Below are 25403 nucleotides of genomic sequence, written 5' to 3' on the forward strand. Positions count from 1 at the left end.
CATAACGTAACTGTCATGCGTGTCTATGGCAATGCTCAGTCGCACACTGCTGTTGCATCAAAGATGACTCTGCAGCGATTTCTAAAGGGAGGGTCTGAATCACCTGCCACGCATCTGGGACTTGGTTCCCTGAGATTTTCATCTCTTTGCTCGCATGAACAGCAGGCTATGACAGCATTTTTGTACAAACAGCTAGCTGCAGACCAGCATAGGGATTTGCTGGATGGCATAGGCGATTGTTTGTTATGACGAGGGTACTGGAAAGTTGGTACTGCGTTACGATAAACGTCTAAATCTGAGCGGGGACTATACAGAGAATCAACTGGGTGCAGTAGTTAAATGCTGGCAATATAACATTTTTGCTTTTCCTTGTGGCTTCGATTTGGCGACCGATAGGAGCTTGAAAAAAAAAGATCCCCTGCACATTGTGATTATGACTAATCTATACACAGCCCGTCTTTACACATACAGTTCTTGTTCGACGAACACGAAGTGCCGTGCTGAGGAGTGAAAATTTCATTCTAGACACATCGCCTAGGTTGTGGCTAAGCCATGTGTCCACCGTATCCTTTCTTCCAGGAGTGCTAGTTCTGCAAGTTCGCAGAAGAGCTTCTGTGATGTTTGGAAGGTAGGAGACGAGATACTGGCGGAATTGGAGCTTTGAGGACGGGTCGTTAGTCGTGGTTGGGTAGCTCAGTCGGCAGAGTTCTTGTCCACTAAAGGCAAAATTCCAGAGTTCGAGTCTCGGTCCGGCACACAGTTTTAATTTGCCAGGAAGTTTCATATTAAGCAGGTGGTCGTAATGCTTTGGCTCTTCAGTGTATGCTGCACACAAGTGTCGCTTTCGGGCGACTGTTAATGTACGATACCATCGTACTTTGGTGTGTCTGACGGTAAGAATGGCAGGCGAGATGGCCTGTCACTTGGGGGTTTCATCTTGTGAGGTAGGACTCATATTTCTTCCTCCCTCACCTATATTATATTGCAGTACAGGAATGCAGCTGTAGCTGTTCCGAAACCGCTTTCTGCCTTTCAAGATTCTCTTTCATAGATGCCATCTACAGGTCAAAATAGTTGCAGATTACAAGATTCAGCGTCGCTTTTTTCACGACAAAATACTGCTCGGCGGTACTGGGCGCTTTGTTTATACTTACATTACTGAGTGCTACTCCTAAGACGACCATCCAGCCCCATCCTCCATCTGGTGGAACAAGTTCATATTCTGCAGCTCTTGGCACCATCTTTGTGTCTGAAATAGGAAAAAAGTTGCCAGTTCTAGGACACAAGTACTATGCTTCTCCTACAAAATACTCCATATTATCGGATAAAATGAACATAAAATCATGGAACTGAATTCACAGAATATTTACATCTACATGTATAGTGCGATAGCCACTGTGCAGCACACGGGATAGGATACTTTGTACAAGCATTACCCATCGCCTGCATGGAGAGAGGGAATAATTGCTGTATTTACGGTTCCTTAAGCGACAGAAAATCTCAATAACACTACGCGATGTATACTGACGAAGCTGTTATGTAGTTACACATTCTTTCACTAACGTTAATTCTCTATGTTTACCTGAGTTCGACGAAGTCAGCATCCCCTTCATTCTGATAAAGTATTTCCCACATAAACTCCAAGATGAAGAAAGCACATAAATAACATAAATTAAAATGTTCAGCAGACACAAAAAAACTCATAAACCGTTTCAAACACAAAGTTTGAACAGGAAAAGTTTCTGGAGCTTTGCAATCATCTTCTGTGTTAGTAGTGAAAGGAAAACTGCTTCGACATGTGACATATAAGGAAACTGGTACATATGCCCTTCTCGCAAAGCGTGAATTTTCCAGTCACGAGAAGTTTAGAAACTGTAATGAAATAAATTGCCTGAAAAACTTTTTTATCTATATTTCACATGACATAAAATTAATAAGTGAGCAAAACTGTCAACAATCTTCAGAAAAACATATGTAGAGTGATTACAGACACCTTTCCTTATCACTCACAGTCCTCTTCTTCTGTTTACGAAGTGGGTCGTTTGAAAAGTGTCTCCTAAAACTCGCTGTATCCTGGAGGAATGATTAGTGTAAGTTTTTCAGATTATTCACTTTTTTGTCGTTATTGGAGCCCTACCAGTGACGTATGCCCTCTCATGAAGTAGAGGGGTATTAAGAGATTATGTGTGCTTGTCTAGTCCATCAGTACACCCATAAGCAACAGTCCTCAATTTCATACCTGATTTATATTCAATGTGCTTCAGCTTGGACAATTAGAAGTAAGACCCAAAGGAATTAACAGATGACATTGATTCATATCAGTGGAGCAAGTAGAAAAGTTGTGCCAACCTGGGATTTGATATTAGGCAGATGCTGTGAGCACTACGCCATCCGGACACAGTGGTCCACACAACAGCATGGATTGCCCTAGCACGCCTCCAGTCAGACCCGAATTCACAAACTATACCACACACCACTGACCTAGTGCTTCTACTCAGTAGCCTCATTACTTGCGGCACTGTGTATCTCCACTGAAGGGCTCATTAGCCGTCATCGTCTTAATTATAAATGTGCAGTCTGTTCTTTCCAGCATGTCCGAGGTCATTAGAGAAGAAGCTTGAATTGGGCAATGATGGGGAAGGAATCGACTGCGTCCTTTGGAAGAATCCTCTCAGCATTCATCTTAATCGATTTAGGCAAACGTATATCAGGATGGCAAATTACTGAGACTTGATCCCTGCGTCTCTCTAAAAGGTGTCCACTGTCGTAACCACTGTGCTTCGCAGAGATACCTAAAAGACGACCAACATGAAATTCGCGAATTGTTATCGGTCTTTGGATGTACTGTGTCCTACAAAAAAATGACACCATAGGTTACAAAACAATAGAAGTGTCAAAGCACAACACGTGGGCGTTTCAGTGTCATTGGACCTTATCCTTGAGATCAAGAGAACAGAAATTAATTTCTGTGCACGACTCTTAAGGTGGAATTTACAAGAAGCTTTTGATTTATCTACAGTCACAAAAATGTAAATGTTTTCCTCCACCGACTATCTGAATGTGTCTTATTAGTGAAACATCAATGCAGTCATGTGACACTATACCTTATTCCCATATAGTTTACATTGCAATCCACATTATTTGTGGCATCTGGAAATAGAAAAAGGATTTAAATTTGTGTATTTAACGGCAAATCATTGATCACTGTCGACAAAAGGCAGAAGGCATATGTCCACTTGCAAGTCCCAATTGTACATCTACATACATAGTCCGCAAGCCACTTTGTGGTGTACAGCGGAAGGTACCATACTCCACTACTAGTCACTTTCTTTACTATTCCACTCACAAATGATGCGAGGGAAAAACGACTGCTTATAAGCCTCCGTACGAACACTAATTTCTCTTCTATTGTCTTCGCGGTCTTTTTTTTTTATGGCACTATTCAGCAAGTAAAATCACGGGCCTTTCCACTTTTGGTTCAAGTCTTCGCGGCTACGGCCACCAACCAGCAGGAAGAGGTCGTCCGCGTACGCTGTCACCTCTGGCACGTCATTGATATGTTATAGATTTTTAAACAAGGGCTCCATATTCACGTCCCAAAACAGTGGCCTCAGGACAGAGCCCTGTGGACACCACTTGGTGATTCTTTTGTTTTCCGCCAGAGGATGATAACCAGACCTTCCATTCATCACAATAGCTCCTCCGGCAGCCGTATAGCAGCCCTGGACATTGCTTCTCCCGCAAGCAGGAGGAGAGCGAAAGGCCACCACAGGTTGTCAAAGGCGCCAGTGATGTTCACCATGATGCCCACCACATACGTCTGCGGGTTTGAGCTGCAAACTCTGCCACCAGGGCGATTGCGTCAGTCGCCGATCGCCCAGGCCTAAAGCCAAACTGCCTGTCAGTCATCCCATACAGTACCTTGTGTGCCCCCAGTCTGTCAGCCAATAGCCTCTGGCATATTTTCCCCAAAACGTCTAAAAATATATATAGGCCTACAGGACTTGGCTTCCATTGGGTCTTTGCCTTTCTTTATGATAACAACATTTACCTGCTTCCAAACTTAAGAAACTTGCCAAGTCTCAGGCATTCCTTATACAGCCCAGTAACAGGTGCGATTAGCTGAGGGGCGAGGAACTACCCGATCTTCGCTACAACGCTTTCCCTCTTTTCATGGATTTTATGTGAATCGCCATCTCCTCCACAGAGGATCAGTACATCACGGTGTTCTTTGTGTACTCAACAAGATTGCCCCTGCGGATGAGGCGCTGCACCTCTGTGTCCTCTAGCTCGTCGTCATTTGGCAGCAGGGTCCGAAGGAGGACCTCAGCAGTCTGCTGCCAGAGCTCTGTCACGCGGCCGCCGTCCGTGATAGTCGACAAAACCATGGGAGATCTTATCTTTTCCCTTACTAGCTTGTAAGGAACTCCCCAGGGCTCAGTGTCTAGCTGGTGCACCACCTACTTTTCCCAGCTCTTCATTCTCACTGCCTTTAGTTCCTTCAGGAACAATTCCTTGGCATCTCGGTACCTTTGTGGCCAGTACTGTTTTTCATGCCAGATGACACTTCGCTGGAAGTACCTCCTCGCCCTTCTTACAGCCTGATGCACACGTCCAAGTTCGGCAGACCATGGGGATAGAGGGGCCGCAGTGGCTCTGCTCCTGGTTGGTACAGCATCGTTCACAGCTCTAACTACTGATCCCACCAGCTCCTCGGCGTGTCCGGCCTCTTTTTCGTCACCCTCTTTCAATGGAGGAATTTCACACTCCCAAGCCGGGCATTCCCAATGAGTTTTGTTGAAGTTAAATTGAAGTTCCAAACATAACAATCATACAGCATAACCTACTGCCTAAGCTAATTAGTGGGTCTTAAATTACTACATTAGCAATTGCAGCTATATACTTTCTTAATGGCTAATACTATGGACAAGGTTAGTATTTGCTACTGATCTACTCTACAAGTATACTGAGAAGCTATGACCTCTACAGCGTTATATGTGTGCCAGCAGATCTTCTAAACCTACAGTGTTGGCCTGACCACCGAGCTAATCCCAGCTTTACAATCAGTTTAAACCTTACTGGTAACTCCTTAAGGTTCGTTGTCCCGGAACAAAATGGTGCCCATTCATTGTCTAAGTAGAATGCCAGCAACTGATTTCCTGCCATTTCCATCTTAAATACTCTCCTGACCATCTTAGTGGGTTTATTAACTGTAGTAATCAGCGTCGTTAGAATAATATCATAAGCACTAATCATGATCACAAAATGATGCCCTACTCATTGTCTAAGTAGGATGGCAACATCTGCTTATCTACTGTTTCCAGCATAAATACTCTCCTAGCCACCCCAGTGGATTTATTGACTGTAGTAATGAGTGTCGCTACAATAATATCATGATCACTAATCCCCGTCTCTATACAGACAATGTTGATGAGGTCAGATCCGTTTTTAGGTACAAGGTCTAAAATATTCCATTTAGTGTTGGTTGTTGAACTAGTTGCTCAAGACTTTTTCGGAAAACACCTCACAAGACTGTCTGTATACAACACCTGCAGTGAATCCATAGATGTCCCAGGTTACAATCGGTAGTTTAAAGTCGCCTTCAACTAATATTACATCCGCGCTACTGAGCACAGAATTTCTTTGACTGATTCTACAACTGTTACGGCGGAATCGAGTGGCCGGTACAAACACCTGTAGGTTATCTTGAGTTTATCTACGCCGGTTACTCATGTCCAGATAATTTCAGAGTTAGACCTAATTTCAACACAGTGGAGACAATATTCTTGTCGACTGCAAGGAACACTTCCCCAAAAAATGTTCAAATGTGTGTGAAATAATATGGGACTTAACTGCTAAGGTCATCAGTCCCTAAGCTTACGCACGACTTAAATTATCCCAAGGACAAACACACACACCCATGCCCGAACACTTCCCCTTCTATGGCGTCTTTCTGTTATACGTTCGAGGTATCGTTAAACATTTCGGAGCTTTCTACTTCGGTTTTCATCCAGCATTCGGTTTCGAGAATGATTTGAGCGCAAGAACTTTCCTGGGGGTCGATATACACAACTTAATCACATCCAAATATGCAGGAAATAAGCAAAGGCGAAGGAGGAAGTGCTGCTACCCTGCACCTACTCATCTGGGTTGGAATTGAGGAGTAGATGGGTGAGACTGCATTTGGTATTTAGTTATTCATTTCTGCTGCTTGTGAGTGTTCTGTCTCTTGTGCCCGTCTCCAGAGTCATTTAAAATTGTTCCCACTGTTTCTTTGTTTGCACTGGTCCACATGCGAATTTCAATTTTTTTTTTCTGTAGAATCCCAGTAAGATAAAGAGTGGAACGGGATTTTTTTCTGATGACAGTGGATATAAACTTTCGTTCTCTTTTACAGATATGGGAGGAACGTTTCCGCCAATTCCTTAACCTCTAACCTTTGTAAGAGTACTCGTATATAGTGTAGTCAACACAATCAAAATAAATAAATGAATAAAACCTGATCTGAAATTTTCATGTAGCCCTATATTGGGCCAACAGAGCAATTTGTATTTTCCGTTCAATTCCTTTTTGAAGCCAAATCGCGAATCTCTAACGCGTATCATGTGTTACAACTGCCTTGAACGCAGCTCTCCGCCCCCCCCCCCCCTCCCCCAAAAAAGCTTCAATAACACTGGTACAACGATATTTATGTGTAAGCATCTACATTATCTTAGTCTCTAACTTTAATGGGTGTCTGCACTCGGATGTGTTTTGATATTCTCTTCGAATAGCTGAATTCCAAGTTCATTCATGTCTGTAAGTCCTTTTCTTCAATACGACATTCTTCACTATTTTCAGTGTTATTATGTGTGCTTTACGATCTGACGGGCCACTCACAAGCTAACTACTCAGATTGTCTGCCTCAATTAGAGCACAATATAATGATGAAAATGTCTTCCCCTGTGCTTCATATCTGCTTGTCATTAAACTTCTCTATACGTTATGTTATAGTGACGGATTCGTCGTGTCCCGCCAGAATCTACGTAGTCGCATGGTGAGTGTATTTAAGCGTACGCTTGCTCTATCCTGAGCTCGCTCGTTGCTTGCTGTTTCACAAGGTAATTGGGAGTTGCTCGCCGAGATCTGAAAGTACGGTTCCTCGTATTATGGATGGAGATCTTCAACTACGGAAAGTGTGAGAGCTACTTTTGAAAAATTACCGCTTTCCTCTGCCCTCGTATTCGTCTTTAGAGTTGCCACATTTCTTACTTCTACTGCTTTGGTTTGTGGATGCAGCCAAGGACCGGAGCAGAAAGATACTGTAAGAACCTTTAATATGTGTGAGTAAAGCACTGGTTGTGATCTGCGAAACACTTGTTCTTTGAGCGATGCTATGTCATTCGGATTTAATTTTGGTTCTTGCGCGTAATGCTGTCTAACTTAGATTAGTGACAGTCGTATTGGTCTGAGTCCTCAATATGGATCAGCATTTCAAGTTGGTAGCGTATGCCTGAGTTATTTTAATCCTACTTGTAAAAGGCAATAGTTTTACTTCAAAAGCTTTTACTGTTTGGTGCAGTCATGGCTGGGCAATAAGAAATTAATATTTTTTGACTGCTTGTTTTCTTTTAAAGATCAACCTGTTAAAACTGCTTTTTTAAGTGTCTGACTCATTTCAAATAGTTATGTGTTAAACTGCCACAATTATTTCCAAGATTCCTGAGCCGACACATAAAAAGTTATATTGTTGACGGCTAAAATCTGAGAGGACCTTATGAGATCTTTCGGCGCCCGATCTGCAGTTTGTTTCTATTGTTTTTGCCTTGTAGCTACGTGCTTTTAAATATTACCTTGTGCGTGTTTTAGAATACGTAATCTGAGCTGAATGAAGGAACCGAGCGATGTCTGGACTAAGCTCATGCTGCTGGCCTTGCAAAATATTCACGAGTGTACGTCAGGTATAATCCCCAAAAGATGTAAATTGTCATCCTCAAATACTACACACTGGGTTCAAATTCAAACGAACGCAAAATCTCCAAGATTGGTAATCTTTTACAGAAGCTCGAAATTTAGCGCGGACATCAATGCGAGGTGCGCATAGCAGTTTCCACAACGAAACTTTGTTTCGCAGCATGTTTTATATTATCGGGAAATAGAGGAGAGCGTGACGCGGGCATCATGCAGGATTTTGAACGGACACCATTAAACAAAGGTGTTTTTCGTTGCGGCGGAATCATCTCAAGAAATGCCAATCACCAACTTTCTCCTCCGAATGCGAAAATATTTCCTTGAAACTGACTTACTTAGGAAGAAAGGACCATAATTATAAAATAAGGGAAATCAGAGCTTGCACGGAAAGATGTAGGTGTTCGTGTTTTCCGCGCTTTTCCGGGAGTCGAATAATAGAATTATTGTAAAGGTGTTTCGATAAACCCTCTGCCAAGCACTAAATTGTGATTTTCAGAGTACCAATATAGATATAGAAGTAGACATAGATAACAGTTCCCACAAAAATGATATGCCAAGATTAACAAATACGGCGATTACTGCCAACAGTGTCAGCATGCACTATCCCTAGCATAGCAAGACGCAATTTGCTCACCTCGCGTCTTGTAAAGATGTAGCTATCGTCCCAGTTGGTTTCTTCTCCGCTGGCCGCATGCTCTGACGCGTATGGATTTAATTTCAGTTTACAGAACGAAAAAAAAAAAGAAGTAAAATTATGAGAGACGGTGAATCATTACACATGGCAAACTTTCCGCATGATAATCACTCGCAAAAGACACCGTAAAAATCTCCCACGTTATCTTAGAATCAACATCAGATCGCACAAATATGTTTTCAAAAAATGTTGAAATGTGTGTGAAATCTTATGGGACTTAACTGCTAAGGTCATCAGTCCCTAAGCTTACGCACGACTTAAATTATCCTAAGGACAAACACACACACCCATGCCCGAGGGAGAACTCGAACCTCCGCCGGGACCAGCCGCACAGCCCATGACTGCAGCGCCTAAGACCGTTCGGCTAATCCCACGCGGCACAAATATGTTTCCTTAGGCAACTTTAACAATTAATTTCGTCTATGCGCGGAGTTGCACCACACACTAATTCGCGTGTTGCCACCTTGAAAACCGGTCGTAGACTGCCTTTGATTAATACATCACACAAGTACGTCATCAGAAGCGATTTTTCAGCAAACTGTTCCGTCTTTACATGAGAGCAGATTTTGTACACGAATTCATGTATTACCTGTTCGGAAACCGATCGTAGTCCAGTAGTGAGCTATCTTGGCAGTTTGGCGCCTGCCCTGCTAGGGTGCATTTGTGATTGCTCCATCCTTTCCATCAATAAGCACTTACGATAACTAAAATTCGTAATTAGCATTTGGTGACGAACTGAGTGATACTGAAATTATTATGATCAAGTTGTCTGTGCAAGTAGCATTATCAGAACGATTGTAGATGTGTATTAATATTCGCTACTTGGCGCTCAGCGTTGTAGGTGAATCTTACAGTCTTTCTCTGCTCCACTGCGATTCTGATTTTTTTCGCCCGGCCGTTCCCACTCCATATGACCATCTGGCGCGTCGTTCTGTGAGTCTGCCTTGTGATCCCACGTACTCGATATCCTCCCGTAACAAGATTTTCCTATATTGTGCATTAAAAACGTAACAACAAAAATGTAATAAACGTGGGCGGGATGTGGCATTAACGCCACAACCTTATGTCAGTGCCTGATTATTAAGCAAATACATTTGTTTTCATTTTCTTGAACTGTGATTTAACACTGGTATTTCACTCATCTACTGAAAATAGGAAAATTTTTGTGATACCTGTAAATGGCTCTGAACACTATGGAACTTTACATCTGAGGTCATCAGTCCCCAAGAACTTAGAACTACTTAAACCTAACTAACCTAAGGACATCCCACACATCCATGCTCGAGGCAGGATTCGAACCTGCGACCGTATCGGTCGCGCGGTTCGAGACTGAAGCGCCTAGAACAGGTCGGTCACATTGGCCGGCCACGTGATACTTGTAAACCCTGTTAATATCAAGTCTCACACTGTTTGTAAAATTAATAAAAGATTCATTAGTAACTTAACGATCGCTCTTCCATTATCTTCTCAGAAATTCAGTTGTTCTTTATTGTCAATATTGCTTAAATTCAGCTGAAACGAATAAATGTGTAAAAAAAATCTGTCTTCATTCTAGGTGTGCTGAGTTTTCATTCCCAGATGTATGCTACTTGTCATTTAAGTGCTACTGATTTCTGTCTATAAGATAGAAAATAAAATTTTGTATAGCACTTTACGACTCAGTTTGATTCAGTAATCATCCTTTTTCACGAGAATCAGTAAAAAAGTTAAAATGAGGTCAACGCACAAAGTTAACTTGATGTTGCAGGAACCCCCCATTAGCACTAAATCTCCAGAAATTTCTCAGTTTAGCCAGTGAGTCCGTAGAGGATGGTACAAGAGGTGTACAGTATGACTGGCCGTGTTTCTCCATCCGAGTCTTGCGGGGGTTAAGACAATCCGTTCTTGGACTATCTTAGTGAGTCGCCATGTGAGATTCTTCCTATGTTTTCTACGTTGTGTGTCTTGCAGAATCAGCATCGTCTGTAAAGTGCAAGTGCAATTCTACTTTCTGTGATTCTAAGGAATGAACCGTGTAGCTATATTATAGGGAATAACGTTCGAAAGTGACACCATAATGATGTATTTATTTATTAACAAAACACCTTAAAGTGATAATATCGTCATATTAATAATTAGTAACTGAAAACTAACAATTTCCTGAGAGCATGGTCTTACGACAAAACTAGATCGAAAGGCGTCCTAGCCGGCAGCTGTGGCCGAGCGGTTCTAGGCGCTTTAGTCCGGAACCGCGTTGTTGCAGCGGTCGCAGGTTCGACTCTTGCCTCGGGCATGGATGTGTGTGATGTCCTTAGTTTAGTTAGTTTTAAGTAGTTCTAAGTCTAAGAGGACTGATTCCTCAGATGTTAAGTCCCATAGTGGTTAGAGCCACTTGATTTGAAGGCGTCCTATTGGCGACTGGCAATTATGGCGCGCGGCTTACACTCGTGATATTTCGTAGCCGTTCGTACGTTTTCCTTACCTTAAACATTATTAATTTTTTTATTAAGAGATCGATTCCTGGTGTTCTAATGTTGTTGTAAGAATGTAGTTATTACCTCAGGGCTCCTCCTAGCAACCGTAATGGAAAAAACGACTTTTATTAGAAAATACTTATTAAGCAAGGTTAATGTAATTGCTTCACGCCAGAATAACTGTGCTTTTCCCTCGTACCTCGCTGCTGACGTAACAGGTGTTCTCATGTCTAGCCTCAGCGCCTCACACTACCGTCCACTGGCAAAGCCTTCTGATCCACCAGTTCCCTCACCCAGCGTGTGAACTGAAATCTTAGTCCCGACTGTGTGCATTCTGCAGTGCCGCTTTACTCACTGAATGCTACGCGATATCTGCAAAGGCGATAAGAAATTGTGAAACTGGAAGATAAGGAAATAAAATGTGGTTTCAACAGCCCCCGTCGGAGGTTCGAGTCCACCTTCGGGCATGGGTGTGTGTGTTATCCTTAGCGTAAGTTAGTTCAAGTTAGGTTAAGCAGTGTCTAGGTTTAGGGAGCGATGACCTCAACAGTTTGGTCCCTTAAAAATTCACACACATTTGAACATTTTTGTGGCTTCAACAGAAGGGGTATCTTAAAATGTCTTTCTCAAAGGCTGGGCTAAGCGCAAAGAGAAACCTGGAGTTATTACAGAATAATCTGGCACAGCTATAGAGGACCATAACTGAGCTTCAATCCTTGAAAAATTGAAAGTACCTTAGAATGCCTTTAAATGTTCGTCCAACACAAATTTCAGAATATCGGTACTCTTGCATGAAATATTTTGTCTGGGACAAATGACCACTCCTTCCATCTGTATAAAGTTTCTCGTGTGTAATTAAGCAAACAATCGCACTGTAGTCAAGAAAACTTTTCTGGGTTTGTGACCGCATTGTCAGCATGTAAAGTTACCGGCGTTTCAGTCACTAAGTGACCCTCTTCAGGGTGTTTATTGACTGTGACAATGGCCGCAGAAGCCTACGTTTATATTTAAGCGCATTGTAAACAAGCATCTCTATTTATTGTATGTGTATTTGACGTTCTCAGAGTCAGAGTCAACCACAGTCTCTGCCAGCGGTTTATCTACTTTCTCTCAATGGACCCTCTGATCTTCGTTACCCATTTACTGAACTAATTTCTTCAATTAAAGGGAAGTCCACTAGGTAAGTGTACCTGTTGACAAACACTAGCCATTGCTTCTCAATGTTATCTGAGTATAGGCCACGTCTGGCGTCAGCCACCGTCATCGAATGTATGCACGGCATTACAATAATGGTAACATATCTTGTATGTAGTGATAGGTACTGAACAGTCTGTGAACGGAGGAATTGGTACAGAAGGTATAGTGCGCGCTTCTCCTTGTTTTTCTACTCACATTCATTCTAATTGAGCCTAAGAGTAACCGATATCATTAGGAAACCGGATACTACTGGCTTATCTGACGCCAGCATTTATGCGTAGCTCAAGCAGTACCGCTGTTTGTGCCAGTTAACCAGATCACAGTGTCGGACATTTGCTGACTAAACGACGGTACAGCCGAAATTATTTACTTTTTCCGATTGTTTTGACGTGGTTTTACTGTACACTTAACCCTTTTAATACCATCGAAACTAGTTTGGTTAATCCTCATCCGTAGCCATATATCCATTGTTTCTATACGTTTATAACATCCTCTATAATTATTCAACTTTCGCAGCCATTCAATAACGTAGCTCAGATATATATTTTGACAAATATCTTTTCCAACTTGCTTAAAAATTTATTTGTTCAATACTCTTTCTTGTTTGCAAATGCTCTTTTAGCCAAAACATTTCCTTTTATAATCTCTACTCATATTCTTCTATAATATTTGACAATTTACTCACCATTTTATGCATGTTACTTTCGTTCTCAGCAACTATTGCAGTGGTGTTTCTGATTCAAAGGCTTTTCTGGCATTTCAATACACGTGGTGAACAAGTAGGGTGACCAAGAACTTCCCTTCCTTGCCCAGGCAGTAGTCTCCCGTCCCAGTCTATACCTATCGTTTTTTTTTCTTTTCCCTAGAGTTTAACTTGTCTAAAGCTTGTTAAACAAATCAAACGTTATTAACATTATACAGCTTTACTGTTCATGTCTACAAGGCACTTCAGTCTGGAACCGCTCGACCGCTACGGTCGCAGGTTCGAATCCTGCCTCGGGCATGGATGTGTGTGATGTCCTTAGTTAGGTTCAAGTAGTTCTAAGTTCTAGGGGACTGATGACCTCAGATGTTAAGTCCTATAGTGATCAGAGCCATTTTAACCATTCCAATATTGTGTGAGTTTATTTTGTGAGCTCCCCTGACTTTGTGGCTGTTTCTCGAGGACCGAAGTTGCCAACGACTTCTTAGACAGAAACAACTACTGTTGGTAAGAGTTTTCTTTAGACTGTTAACCCGCCTGAATTCGGATTATAGAAGCTATTTTTAATAATATTTGAAATGCTTACTTCTTTTGTCAACAATTCCTCTGTATTTGCTATGTCATAATAATATTGATGTCATATCTCCGCGGCAAGAAATGAGAGAATAAACAACATAAGGTTGAATTTGAACAGGGAGCGCAACAATTCACAGCTAGGCTCCTAGCCACTGTGCTAGAAGCTCACTTGCACTTACACTGCGCAAAATGGCTGACGCAGTGGCATCGAAACTTTCACCGTCATTTCCTCGGAAAGTCTTGAGTGTTGGCCCCAAAGTCGAAATATGTGTGTCGTTATTTTCATCCTTCTTTCATCCTGCTAAATTCCGTTTGCATCAGAGAACGCTTTATGGCGGGATCTCCTTGTAAGAGTTTATCAAACAAAACAAACTAACGAAGCATAATATGACTCGAAAGATAACATGCTATCAGTCTATGTACTTCAGAACAACATAACAATTTTTTTTAACTCTTGCACTTCGAGAAATAAAATATAGATGGCATCGTGGCGTGGGATCATGTCTATACAAGAGAATGAATGAAAAAAATATTTTGCAGAAAATCGTGTATGAGAAGTGCTACTGTCAATAAGACAGTACCTACCTTTGATGACACATCACTGTCGTCTTAATCTGAGTGGTTGATAAGATTGCGGATTCTTGTTTGTCGTTATTTCATAATATTCTTGTTGCTATTCACCCAGGTGAAAACAGATAGGGAGCGTCTTTTCTCAAGGTACTTGCCTGAAACATAGCTTTGTACATTTAACACAACACGAGTAAAGAAACGTATGAAAAGTGATGTTACATAAGACCGCTGACGCTTAGCTGGGTCAATTCTGTAGCTAGTGAAGAGGTACTGCATCGAACTGGAGAGAAAAGAAGTTTATGGCACAACTTGTTTAAAAGAAGGAATCGGCTGATAGGACGCATCCTACATAATCAGTGAAATAAATAACGAAGTGAAGTGCAGGGTCGTAGGAGGTTAAAACTGTGAAGGAACGTCAAGCTTTGACCACAGTAAGCATGTTCAAACGTATGCAGGCTGTAGCAGCTATGATGAGTCGGTCGGTCTTGCACAAATTAGCGTGGAGAGATGGATCAAACTAGTCTTCAGACTGGGTGAAAGGATATACGAGGCTAAAATCTTAAGTGCGCTACCATGTGCTGCGGATCATGCAAGGTTGTTGCACTATCGATCACCGCTAAGGCACACGCGAAATTTGTTTCTGTGTATTTGAAGGCCTCTGCATACAGGACCACGTGCAATGTTTTTCCTGGCAAGATGTTTTGAGTACAGTGCGATCCTGGAGACAATAAAGTGAACTATGTAATAAAGTGACGTGAACCCTATGTGGGTTTGCAGAGTGTTCCTGCAGATGTTAACCCTTCGAGCCCCACTAATAAACAAAAAAATAGCTAATTAAAAAATTTTTCACGAAATTAATCGATTCAAGAAGAAACTGGCAAAAAATTAACAATTAATTTTTTTAACAAGGTGATTTCACTTTGATACATTTGGCATTTACAGTTTTCACCCACCCATCATTTCATGAGATATATTTGAAAGTAATTTCGGATTAGTCCTAGACACAATCCCCATCTCGAAACTTCCATGAACTTATAATTCATAAAACAAATTGCAGTTGTAAATAATAAGCAAAAATTTGACCTAAAATTTAATAAATCTGTATCAAAAGTACGTGTTGTTCCAATGATTTAATTTCGAAACCACTCACAAAAGCTGCTGTACACACTCAGATTTAAGTTACAATAACTTCAGATATAATTAAATCTTATCGGTTTACAAGCCGCGTCACTTCGAACAAAACAACCGAGTTTTCGGGTGCCACTGCCGAAAGACATCTCTTGAATCGGCGGAAGGGACCAAGCTAGCTGCATTCCCTCCATACTGCGGAGGAACTGCTAGCAAGACAGGATACGTGCTGAAGATACATGTGCAGAGACCAGTGTTCGGACCCGTCTCCAAAATAAGAGGTATGTTACATCCCGTTAAAGACAACATAGGTTTTCGAGTTCCTGGCATATTCTGCAATAAAAAAGTGGGGGTTCCCATTTGTAAGTTTAAAGTTGCCTGCAGCCCCATCCCCAGGGGGCTAATCTTAGCACCAGCGGATGTCCCACTCGAAAGTAGTCAACTTTGAATTCTAAACATATTTTCGTGAGAAGCTTATTTTTCGAGTTATTTGGTTTGTCAAATTAAAATTTACACCCTGTATAGTGCCCCTGTGAATGTGGTAGCATTTACATACGTTAAACTATTCGCACTGTACCTGAGCGTTGTGCAGAACATTCGTGACATATCAGACAAAGGGAACTTGACAAGTCGGCCGCGGCTGAATATTGTCTAGAAACTGGGCTAAAATACTACTCGAAAACGGAGAGTTTTTGTCCAAACGCCATTATATTTGGATTCTGTTATAAAAGAAGCGGTCCGAATAAGAATCAACAGCAACTGTTTTAACAGATACCAGGAGTACGCACTTAGCAGGCCATGGGGACTGGCTCTGGACATTGAGCGAAAGCAAAGACGTAGGCTTGACGCTTGTAGGGAGGCAAGAGCGGAAGTTTCAAACGTGTCGCCGGCCCCTCGCGGTATGTGACGTCAGACGGTGCCGCGACGGCACTGAATGTTCAAATGTGTGTGAAATCTTATTGGACTTAACTGCTAAGGTCATCAGTCCCTAAGCTTACACACTACTTAACCTAAATTATCCTAATGACAAACACACACACACCCATGCCCGAGGGAGGACTCGAACCTCCGCCGGGACCAGCCGCACAGTCCATGACTGCAGCGCCTAGACCGCTCGGCTCGGCACTGATCCGCTACTAACTGTCCAACTTGCCTTCTGCGCACGTATGACTCCGGCTCCTCTCTGGAAGGTCCCGACATTGACATTGCATCTTTATAAGCAGAACAACCTGCCAGCCGTGGCAGTCATTGAGAGGACAATGGCATAGACAGCTATCGGAAGCTAGAGCGCTTTATTTGAAGCGACGCGGCTTGTAAACCAAGAAGATTTAACTAGAGCATAACATTGCGAAAGCCTTCCAGGACTTACAGTGAGTCCAAAAAGTACTCATTTCAATGTAATTTTTTTAAAAAAACTATATGTCACGTGAAAGGAAGGGAACATAAAATGTGAACATCCAGTCACATGCAACGAACCTTAGTAAGTAATTTTTATTGATGGACAACGAAATAAATACATCCATAGCGCCGGCCGGAGTGGTCGAGTGGTTATAGGCGTTTCAGTCTGGAACCGCGAGACCGCTACGGTCGCAGGTTCGAATCCTGCCTCGGGCATGGATGTGTGTGATGTCCTTAGGTTAGTTAGGTTTAAGTAGTTCTAAGTTTAGGGGGTTGGTGACCTCAGACGTTAAGTGCCATAGTGCTCAGAGCCATTTGAATCATTTGAACACCCATAGCGATAACAAATTCGACAAAATGGAGAATTTATTCAAAGGCTACTACAAAAAGTAATCGCTCATTCATATTTATAAAAATTTTACAATCTGAAAATATGATTTCAATTACGAACTTAATATTTAGTGGAGTTTCCCCATGCAGCTATCACTGCTTGTAGTCGTCTGGGCATCGACTTGATCTAGGCTGCCGTCAGAGAGGCTGGAATTTTGACTAAAATGTTGATTTTTATATGTATATAATTACATTTCGTAGAAGGTAAAATGAATCACCATGTGTATATATATATATATATATATATATATATATATATATATATATATATATATGGTGATTCATTTTACCTTCTACGAAATGTAATTTTCCAACACCTGCAGCACTCATACAGCCCCACGCCATCAGGGAGCCACCACTGTGTTTAAGCGTTGGCACATTTTTCTTATGCCACACCATTCGCCTGCCATCCGACCCGAATACGTTATATTTACTCTCATCAGAAAATATTACTCTATTCCAGAAGTCTTCCGTTTAGACTCTATGTTCCACCGCAAAATGAAATTTCTTTCGATTCTGTTCTCTAACCCAAAGTTTCCTGCCCGCTACCCGGCCCTGATATTTCTGATTGCGTTGGCACATACCTTCTTTCCCTAGCCTCTAACTTCCTAGCTAACTTAGGAAAGCTGATTTTAGATTTCTTCTTCATTTCCCTCATGATAAATCTCACGTCTGCATCAGTCAAAGTGTGAGGGCGTCCGGTACGTGGTTGGTTTCTTAATGATTTGCTTAAAATCGACCTATTATCGACTGAACCGTCGACCTAGGTTTATTGACTACTTTACCAATCTGGTAAGAAGATTCAAACTCATTATGTAAGCGCAGAATAAGTTTCCCTTCGGTCAGCGTTGTCTCACTACCCTTACGTCCCATAGCGGTAATTGCACTGTATCGGCGCCTTTCAGAACCACAACAGGCGATAAAATTGGGCCGAGCATGGTTGACTCTAGTGTGTGCCGTGGTTCAGCGTTATAGTTTAATCACAGCGCGCAGAATTTCGACATGTCCAGATGGTGGACGAATACTTTATGAACTAGCTTTTGTATTACATCTCCAATTTGTTAACCTTGCTGTCGATGTAGAAGTATTTCTTTCCTTGCTTTTCAACAAAAGTGACTTACTGAGGTATTTCTTACATGACTGGCTCTTTAGATTTTGTATACATTTCTTTTCATGTTACACAGACTTTGTTTTCTAAAAGATATGCAGCTAGACGAATACGTTTTGGACTCACTGTTTAACTTTACATATACTTATCATCTCCTCAATATGATCACTACAAAAAGAAAAAAAAGCACCTCATAATTTCCTATAACAACGTAGCTCCGCGCACACTGTTGTTTTGAACACTCCAAGTTGCTGCTACAATGCGCTGCATTCGCAGAAGTGCATCAGGGTACCGTTAGATGTCTCTGTCTTGCAATAGCATCGGCGGTTTCATACGAAAGGCACTGGTACTTCAAACTACAAAGTAATAAAATGGTGGTTTCAGGCGGAAACAACTGTAGTAATCATTAGTACTCAGAGGGTTACGCAGACATTTGTGGATCTCATAACGCCGCACTTACCCAGATCCCGGCGCGTCCACTGTGGCGGGAACCGTTGCCACAGCTAGTGACGTCATCCAAGGTCTGCTACGATCTCGGCGCGTTGCCAGCTGGCCACACAGCTGTTTTTAGACAGTTTTGCGCTGTAGACGACGGTAGAGCACTGTCACTGTGTTACACGAGAAGCAACAACGCTCTAAACGAACGTGACACTCGTAGGGAAATGCGGCACTCTTTTAAAACACCATGAATTTCGACGAAATCTTGCGAGGTGAAATAAACAACGCCATGCGCTAGCCGCCATATGCAACGCACTCATGAGTGTTTGGGAGCCATTTCGCGCGATAACAGTAGCGTCCACCGACACGGAATGTGGCTTCAGATGATTGCTGTTGACAGAAGTTCGTTCTTAATAATTACGTGCGTGTGAAAGTAAGTATTCACGCGTTTAAAATTACATTTCAGTGCCTTCTAATTGTGAAACTCACTGAAGATGACGTATTGTATGCAACAGGTACACGAAAGTGCAAATTGTCGATTGCAGTTAAGATCGATCTATTAAAAACTTGTTCAATATAGAGCAACGGTGCCTCAGTTCTTCAGACAAGTTTGACTACAAAAATATTTAAATGGTGAGGCAGGAATATTATTGTGGACCTTATGTCAGTCCCAAATCAAGTGTCTAAAGTGTTGTCCAATGATGACAACTCTTGGTGAGATGTCGGTAAATAGCTTAACATTAATTTCAATAGATAACTGCAACGGTACGTGCAACTTGTTAATTACATTTCATTACTGTGTTCAGCTGACACGCCTACTATTAATGTAAAATGATAACTGGATAAATAAACAACTAACAAAGGAAACTATGCATTTAAGAGTAGAAAACCATTTATATCGCAACTCTACACAAAACAGGAGAGAGTTACGTAACTTCATTCGTTCTCAGAACTTCGACGCGGAGTGTGTATAAGATGTGCCTGTAACTGAAGAAAGTTTTTCATATTTTCTTACAAAATGATTCCATTTTTATAGACATTAGGTAAAAATCAGCGCAGGAGACTGAAAGTGACACGCAACAATTTACTTATTAAAAGAGATAAATAAAGTTAATAATTAGTAATATTGTGAGCTTTCATGAACTATATTTACTTTCCTCGTGACTTATTGCGGGCGTTGTTGGCGTTGTTTTCAGTCTTCCGTTTCGTTTCTTGCTGCAGCTAACTGTGGCAGAGGCCGTGAAGATGGCCTTTAAACGTTAAATAACACTGTAGTTGTTTGGTGGGCGATTATTTTTGGACTTTCAGTTTGGTTTATTTCCACAAGTAGTTCGACTAGTGAGTAATCATCGTATAAAAGTTGTGTCCGCATTAGAACTGAAACCCATCGAGGCTCGGCTTAAAATTTTAACTCTTGTTTCCTTCGGTCGACAGAATCAATCCCACTTGCGATGTGGTTCGAATTATGGACGCAAAGGTTCTTGAACTGATGGCAAAAGCTCATGTAAAACAAATCAGATACATTTTTGCTAAAAAAGGTAATCTCAGAATATCATAATACCTAATTAATAGTTTATACCAGTGGTTATTGTATTACTTCTTATTGTCATTCATTGTAAGACTGTGTAACGGAACTGGCTCTGACGATATTCAACTTCAAACCTGGTTATTCCAGAGTCTTATGTAAAGAAACTTTATGGTGAGTAAACTACCGAATTTATAGCATGAGTAAGCCAAAGTATTTATCTCAGAACTCTAATGAAGTAACATTTGAGCACTGGAGAACAGGGAAAGCCCGTTTTGGTACCAGATACTGTAAAAGTTATGTTCACAAGTAATAAGCAAAATCCAAAAAATATTGCAATCGTAATCCTTTGATAAAATAAGTAGATCGTAACATAGCCCCTAGATAATTCAAAATCTAAGTAAACTCATGCCTTGGGGAATGTTGCAATAAAACGAGGGTCAGATCGTAAACGTAAGTTCCTATCATCGTAACATTGTCAATTGGATCAGTTAGAAATAACACACTTTATACTGATTGATCGGAGCCAGAAACCTAATGGCGGACCCACAACTCGCGCAAGTTTCATAAAAAGCAACTTGCAAACACGTAAAATTCTCCCTCATTATCCAACACGTACATGCCGGTGCACATACCCCAGAAAAACACGTAGAGGCACATATAATGCCAAACAAATGAAAAACAGGCAAAGATTACAAATAGTAGTGGTAGGGAACTATGTGGCTAACAGTTCGCCGCTGTATCTCCGAGGATCTCTCCCGCAGTCAGAGACGAAACATCAGGGGAGAGTTTTATACTTTGACCACGGCCTATCAGCCCGGAAGTTTTAAGTGAAGATAAATACTTGAACTTAGTTAGTATGTAACTACATTTATTGAACGGCACGTATTTCATTAAGTCAGTGTAACTAAAATTACGTTAACAGTTACTTGGTCGGTTTGCAGAGCTTTTGCGGAGAGAGAGCTATATAGTGACGCGAAAATATAATGTTGCTTATTTGTGCTTGCTGGATGATGCCTTCCTGCGTCGTCTGAGCTAGGCCATTTGGCGAAGTTGTAAATTGTTCGTTAATATGAACATATATATGTGCACCTTGACGTATGCCTAATCCATACGGTGGATATAATATTCCTCCTCTGACTCGCGCTGGATATAGATTCATATTAAAAATGAAGAAATTCCTCCAGTTGTATTTAAGGCGTCGATTTTATTTTGGCAACTAGTTTCAGCATTGTAACAACGTCATCTTCAGGCCCATACATTTGTTGACGTCAACAGCGTGCGGCTGATATTAGAAGTCAGTGAAGTGAAACTTCATACTAGTTACTAACCACCTTCCACACGGAGCACGTCCGTACTCTCACCACTGACCTCTAGTATCAGCCGCACGCAGTTGACGTCAACAAGTGTATAGGCCTGAAGATGACGTTGTTACAACGTTGAAACTAGTTGCCAAAATAAAATCGACACCTTAAATACAGCTGGAGGAATTTCTTCATTTTTTTAATATAAATTTATACCAGCTGACGTCCCACTGTCCTCCATTTCAACTATGGATGTACGAAGGATATAGATTCGTCCGCCACATGTCAGGTTTACAGTTTTTAAAGTATGCAGAACCACGGCAACTTGCCGGATATGAAAATGTATTGCGTCTCGTTTTTCCTCACAGGTCACTTCCGTGAACTCACATTGAGAACACCCTTTAAATAACTACTTTTATGGTCTTAAGCGAGCGAAACCGCATTAGCTTATAAATGAAAAATACATAACATCAGTATTTCGTCACTTACGTCACAACAGCGAATGCAACCCCGCATATAAATTGTTAGCTTAGCTTTTAGCCTTTCATACGATTTGAAGCTATCTGATATTTTCTTCATACAATGTTCATGGCAATATTAAGTCCATCCTGTATTCAGAATGTAGATGTTGGGCTCTACTTGGCATACGGTTCATTCCGACACGACTTCGACATGCTACTGTCTCTGCGCGTTCACGCGAACCCTCTCTCTCACACATACACTTACTGTTCAACTCTCCGACTGTCGATTTAGTACTCGCTCTCTCCATCTCCTATGACAGTTCATTTTATTCATTGCACTTAATATAGATACCACAAATATTTAATGCAATCAAAGTATTTCCCAGCCAAAAGTAAACATGTTAATAATCAATATATGGCCTAACATAATAAAAGTGATGAATTGTTAATAGTACTCTTTATTACAACACGAACACGTAAACCGGCTAAGAAAAGTGTAATGTACCTATATTTCTGTGGTGTAAAATGAGAAAAGAAAAGAAAAAAAGTAATACAACTCAATATCAACAGGGCCTTCACAACTGCTGATTTTATACGTCGACAATTTGGGATAATCTTAATGGCTAATCACATTTGGCGCAACAGTTAAAATCGCTGAAACAACCCAATACCGACCAAAGACGTAATTTAACTACTTCCCACAACTAGCAGATTCCCTGTAAGCCTGCAGGATACTAACAGCTGCGCATCCATATCTTTTAAAATAATCATACGTATAACACAAAACATAAATAGTACATACATCACCATAACAACAAAAAAAACAATATTTAAATAAAAGCAGTCCATGAGGAAATGTATTTCACTAAACGCAATAGTTAGGTTTTAGATTCACAGGTCACACATGTATAAGCAATTGTTCCTTTTTTGTATGACCGTAAATAGTTCTGTATTTTCAGTAGGTACAATTTTCAATAAATCTGTTGACAAACAGTCGCTGCTCAAAAATTGCCGTGAAAATAAACAAAATTGCAACTAGAGCTATTTTGTGTTTACAAAACGTCTAAAGTTGCCGCTGTGTTATAGGCAGAGAATTGTGTCGAAGACATGCTGCAACCACAGACTGTTAAACTGTCAACTATGAAGTGACTTGCTATTAAAAAGCCCAAGATCAACCTGTATTTCCACACAGGATTAAGATGGCGATACCTGTTTTGTTGCTGAAGTAAGCGTCTCCTCACGTTATGCAGATGTTCCGCACTATCCGGACGGACACAGTACTACCTTCGGAAAAACCAACCCTTTGTGGCTGTTTTGATGGTTTTCCTATCGATTTATGAGCTGAAAACGTATTGAAACCCATATTAATCACAGCAAAACCTTTTTGAGCTGCTGTTCACAAGCACAACATGGAGAGAACAGTACATACGTGTCTACTGCAATGTGTTGCATCCTACCTGAAACACTGTGTTCTGCTATCGATTTCAGGAAACGCTTCTTAAACTCTGTCCTGTACGTGCACATGCCTGAAAACAAATACATTGAACTCCGTCATACATCTCGGATCTCAGTGCACTGCTTCTGATAACTTTATTCTTACTTTTGTGATAAGTGAACGAACAAACTTGGTAGTCACCTGATAACAGAAATGGGTTCTTTTGAGATGATAACGTAATTCATTCGAAGGACGTTAGAGTTAAGTGGAAAAGTCCGTAACACTTAGATTTCACGAGACTGACTACATTCATGTATTGTCCAAGCAATATTGTCAAGCCTTTTAACTGATTTACGTACTTGCAAGTAATTATGAAATAATTCTTCTCCTACTTTCACTTCTTGTTTTAGCAGGTGGCAGTAGTATATTATTAACGGACTGAAACATAAATATCCAATTACATCACAATACTGGCCGTGTACGATCAATAATTTAAAGTAGCTAACAATGATAAAGACGTATGTTTCAATTTGTGATAAATATTTAGTGTGACAATAAAGGGAAAAGTTGTATTTGATGATTCAACAATGACAATCGTTATTGTATACCAACAGCGTATATCTGGATGGTCAGTGCTACTATTGGCGGCTATTTCATACACCGACGCCAGGAAATGAGCTGACTTAACAAATGGCCTGCAGCACAAATAGATTGCAATGAAAACAAACAAAAAAAATGGTTCAAATTGCTCTGAGCACTATGCGACTTCACTTCTGAGGTCATCAGTCGCCTAGAACTTACAACTAATTAAACCTAACTAACCTAAGGACATCACACACATCCATGCCCGAGGCAGGATTCGAACCTGCGACCGTAGCGGTCGCTCGGCTCCAGACTGTAGCGCCTAGAACCGCACGGCCACTCCGGCCGGCACAACGAAAACAAAGTCAAATCACAGCCACACTGAAATATATAATAAGCATGTCCCCAAATTCTTATGGAGCAATACTCTAACATTACCCGTCTCCCAGTAAATTAGTAGGAAACTTAGAGATTACTTCCAGTTGCCTTAAGGCACTTTAAATAAACATACCAAATCCTGCCGTAACTAATGATTAAACCATTAACTCTACGGCTGCCGCGCGCGTACACAACCGCAACCAGTCCCAAAGCGGTCAATATGTCCTAAGACAAGTTCAAATTTGCATGAAAACCACTTAAAACACACACTCCACAGATGGTGATAAACGAAATAGCCACTGTGGAACCAAGTTCAGAACCATCTCGAACAAATAATACTATTGCGAGGATGATCACGTCAATACGTCTGCAGCGTAAGACAATATTCTGAGATGGAAAGGGAGAATGGAGGGCCTGTTGTTTCAGTTAATAAGGTAGTTGAGAGGACTGTGGCCGCATTAAGAGCAAACATGAACAAAATGAAAAACTGAATAATGCGTCATACCACACTGTTGTAAAGGACAAAGCCCCAACGGTATCTTCTAGAAACTAAGAAATGACATAGTGGTTAAGGCAAAATGATATAAAATTAGTTGACGGAATGAGGAAAATGGAACTATTAGAACTTGTGCCACAACGTAACCACGACACTTCGAGTAAGTTGTAGACGAAGTTGCCAACAGGCACGGACATTCTGTAATTAGATTATCGCCCTATCGTTGTCACTTCGATGCTACAGAGTTCATATGGGCCAAAATCAAGGCGTACATAGCACTAGAAAACAAGAAATTCACGCTTTCAGGATTGGAAAGGCCTTTATATTACGCTGTTTCTGAAGTAACTGTGGAAAACTAGAGCAGTGTTGCGGCAAATACAAAAAGTTTTATTCAGGGTGCAAGGAAGAACGAATATGTATTGGAAGATAGTTTTTACGAATTAATTAATGCGATCGGTAAGTCATCTGAAAGTTCCAGCGACACAGATATAAGCAGCATTTTCCTGCTGTCGAACACAGAACATGTTGAGTGATGCCTTGTCCAGTTTTCACAGCGAAGCTGACCCCCTAATAGATGATCGTATCAACAATGAATATATGAGTAACGACTCTACCGC

At 41.1% G+C, this 25403-nt stretch overlaps 1 protein-coding gene across 1 annotated transcript in view; it reads right to left on the reverse strand.

Annotated features, from left to right (window-relative positions):
- The window catches only part of LOC124798558 (monocarboxylate transporter 1-like), a 94142-nt gene extending 75109 nt beyond the window's left edge, over nucleotides 1-19033 (reverse strand). Inside the window, exons 1-2 of the mRNA XM_047262017.1 lie at nucleotides 18628-19033; nucleotides 1155-1249 (exon numbers count right to left, since the gene is read on the reverse strand). Coding sequence (XP_047117973.1) covers nucleotides 1155-1241 — 87 coding nt within the window. The 5' untranslated portion in view covers nucleotides 1242-1249; nucleotides 18628-19033. The remainder of the gene's footprint in view (nucleotides 1-1154; nucleotides 1250-18627) is intronic.
- Between the last annotated feature and the right edge of the window lie 6370 nt (nucleotides 19034-25403).

This window comes from Schistocerca piceifrons, chromosome 5, assembly GCF_021461385.2.
Source record: "Schistocerca piceifrons isolate TAMUIC-IGC-003096 chromosome 5, iqSchPice1.1, whole genome shotgun sequence".
NCBI classification, from domain to species: domain Eukaryota; kingdom Metazoa; phylum Arthropoda; class Insecta; order Orthoptera; family Acrididae; genus Schistocerca; species Schistocerca piceifrons.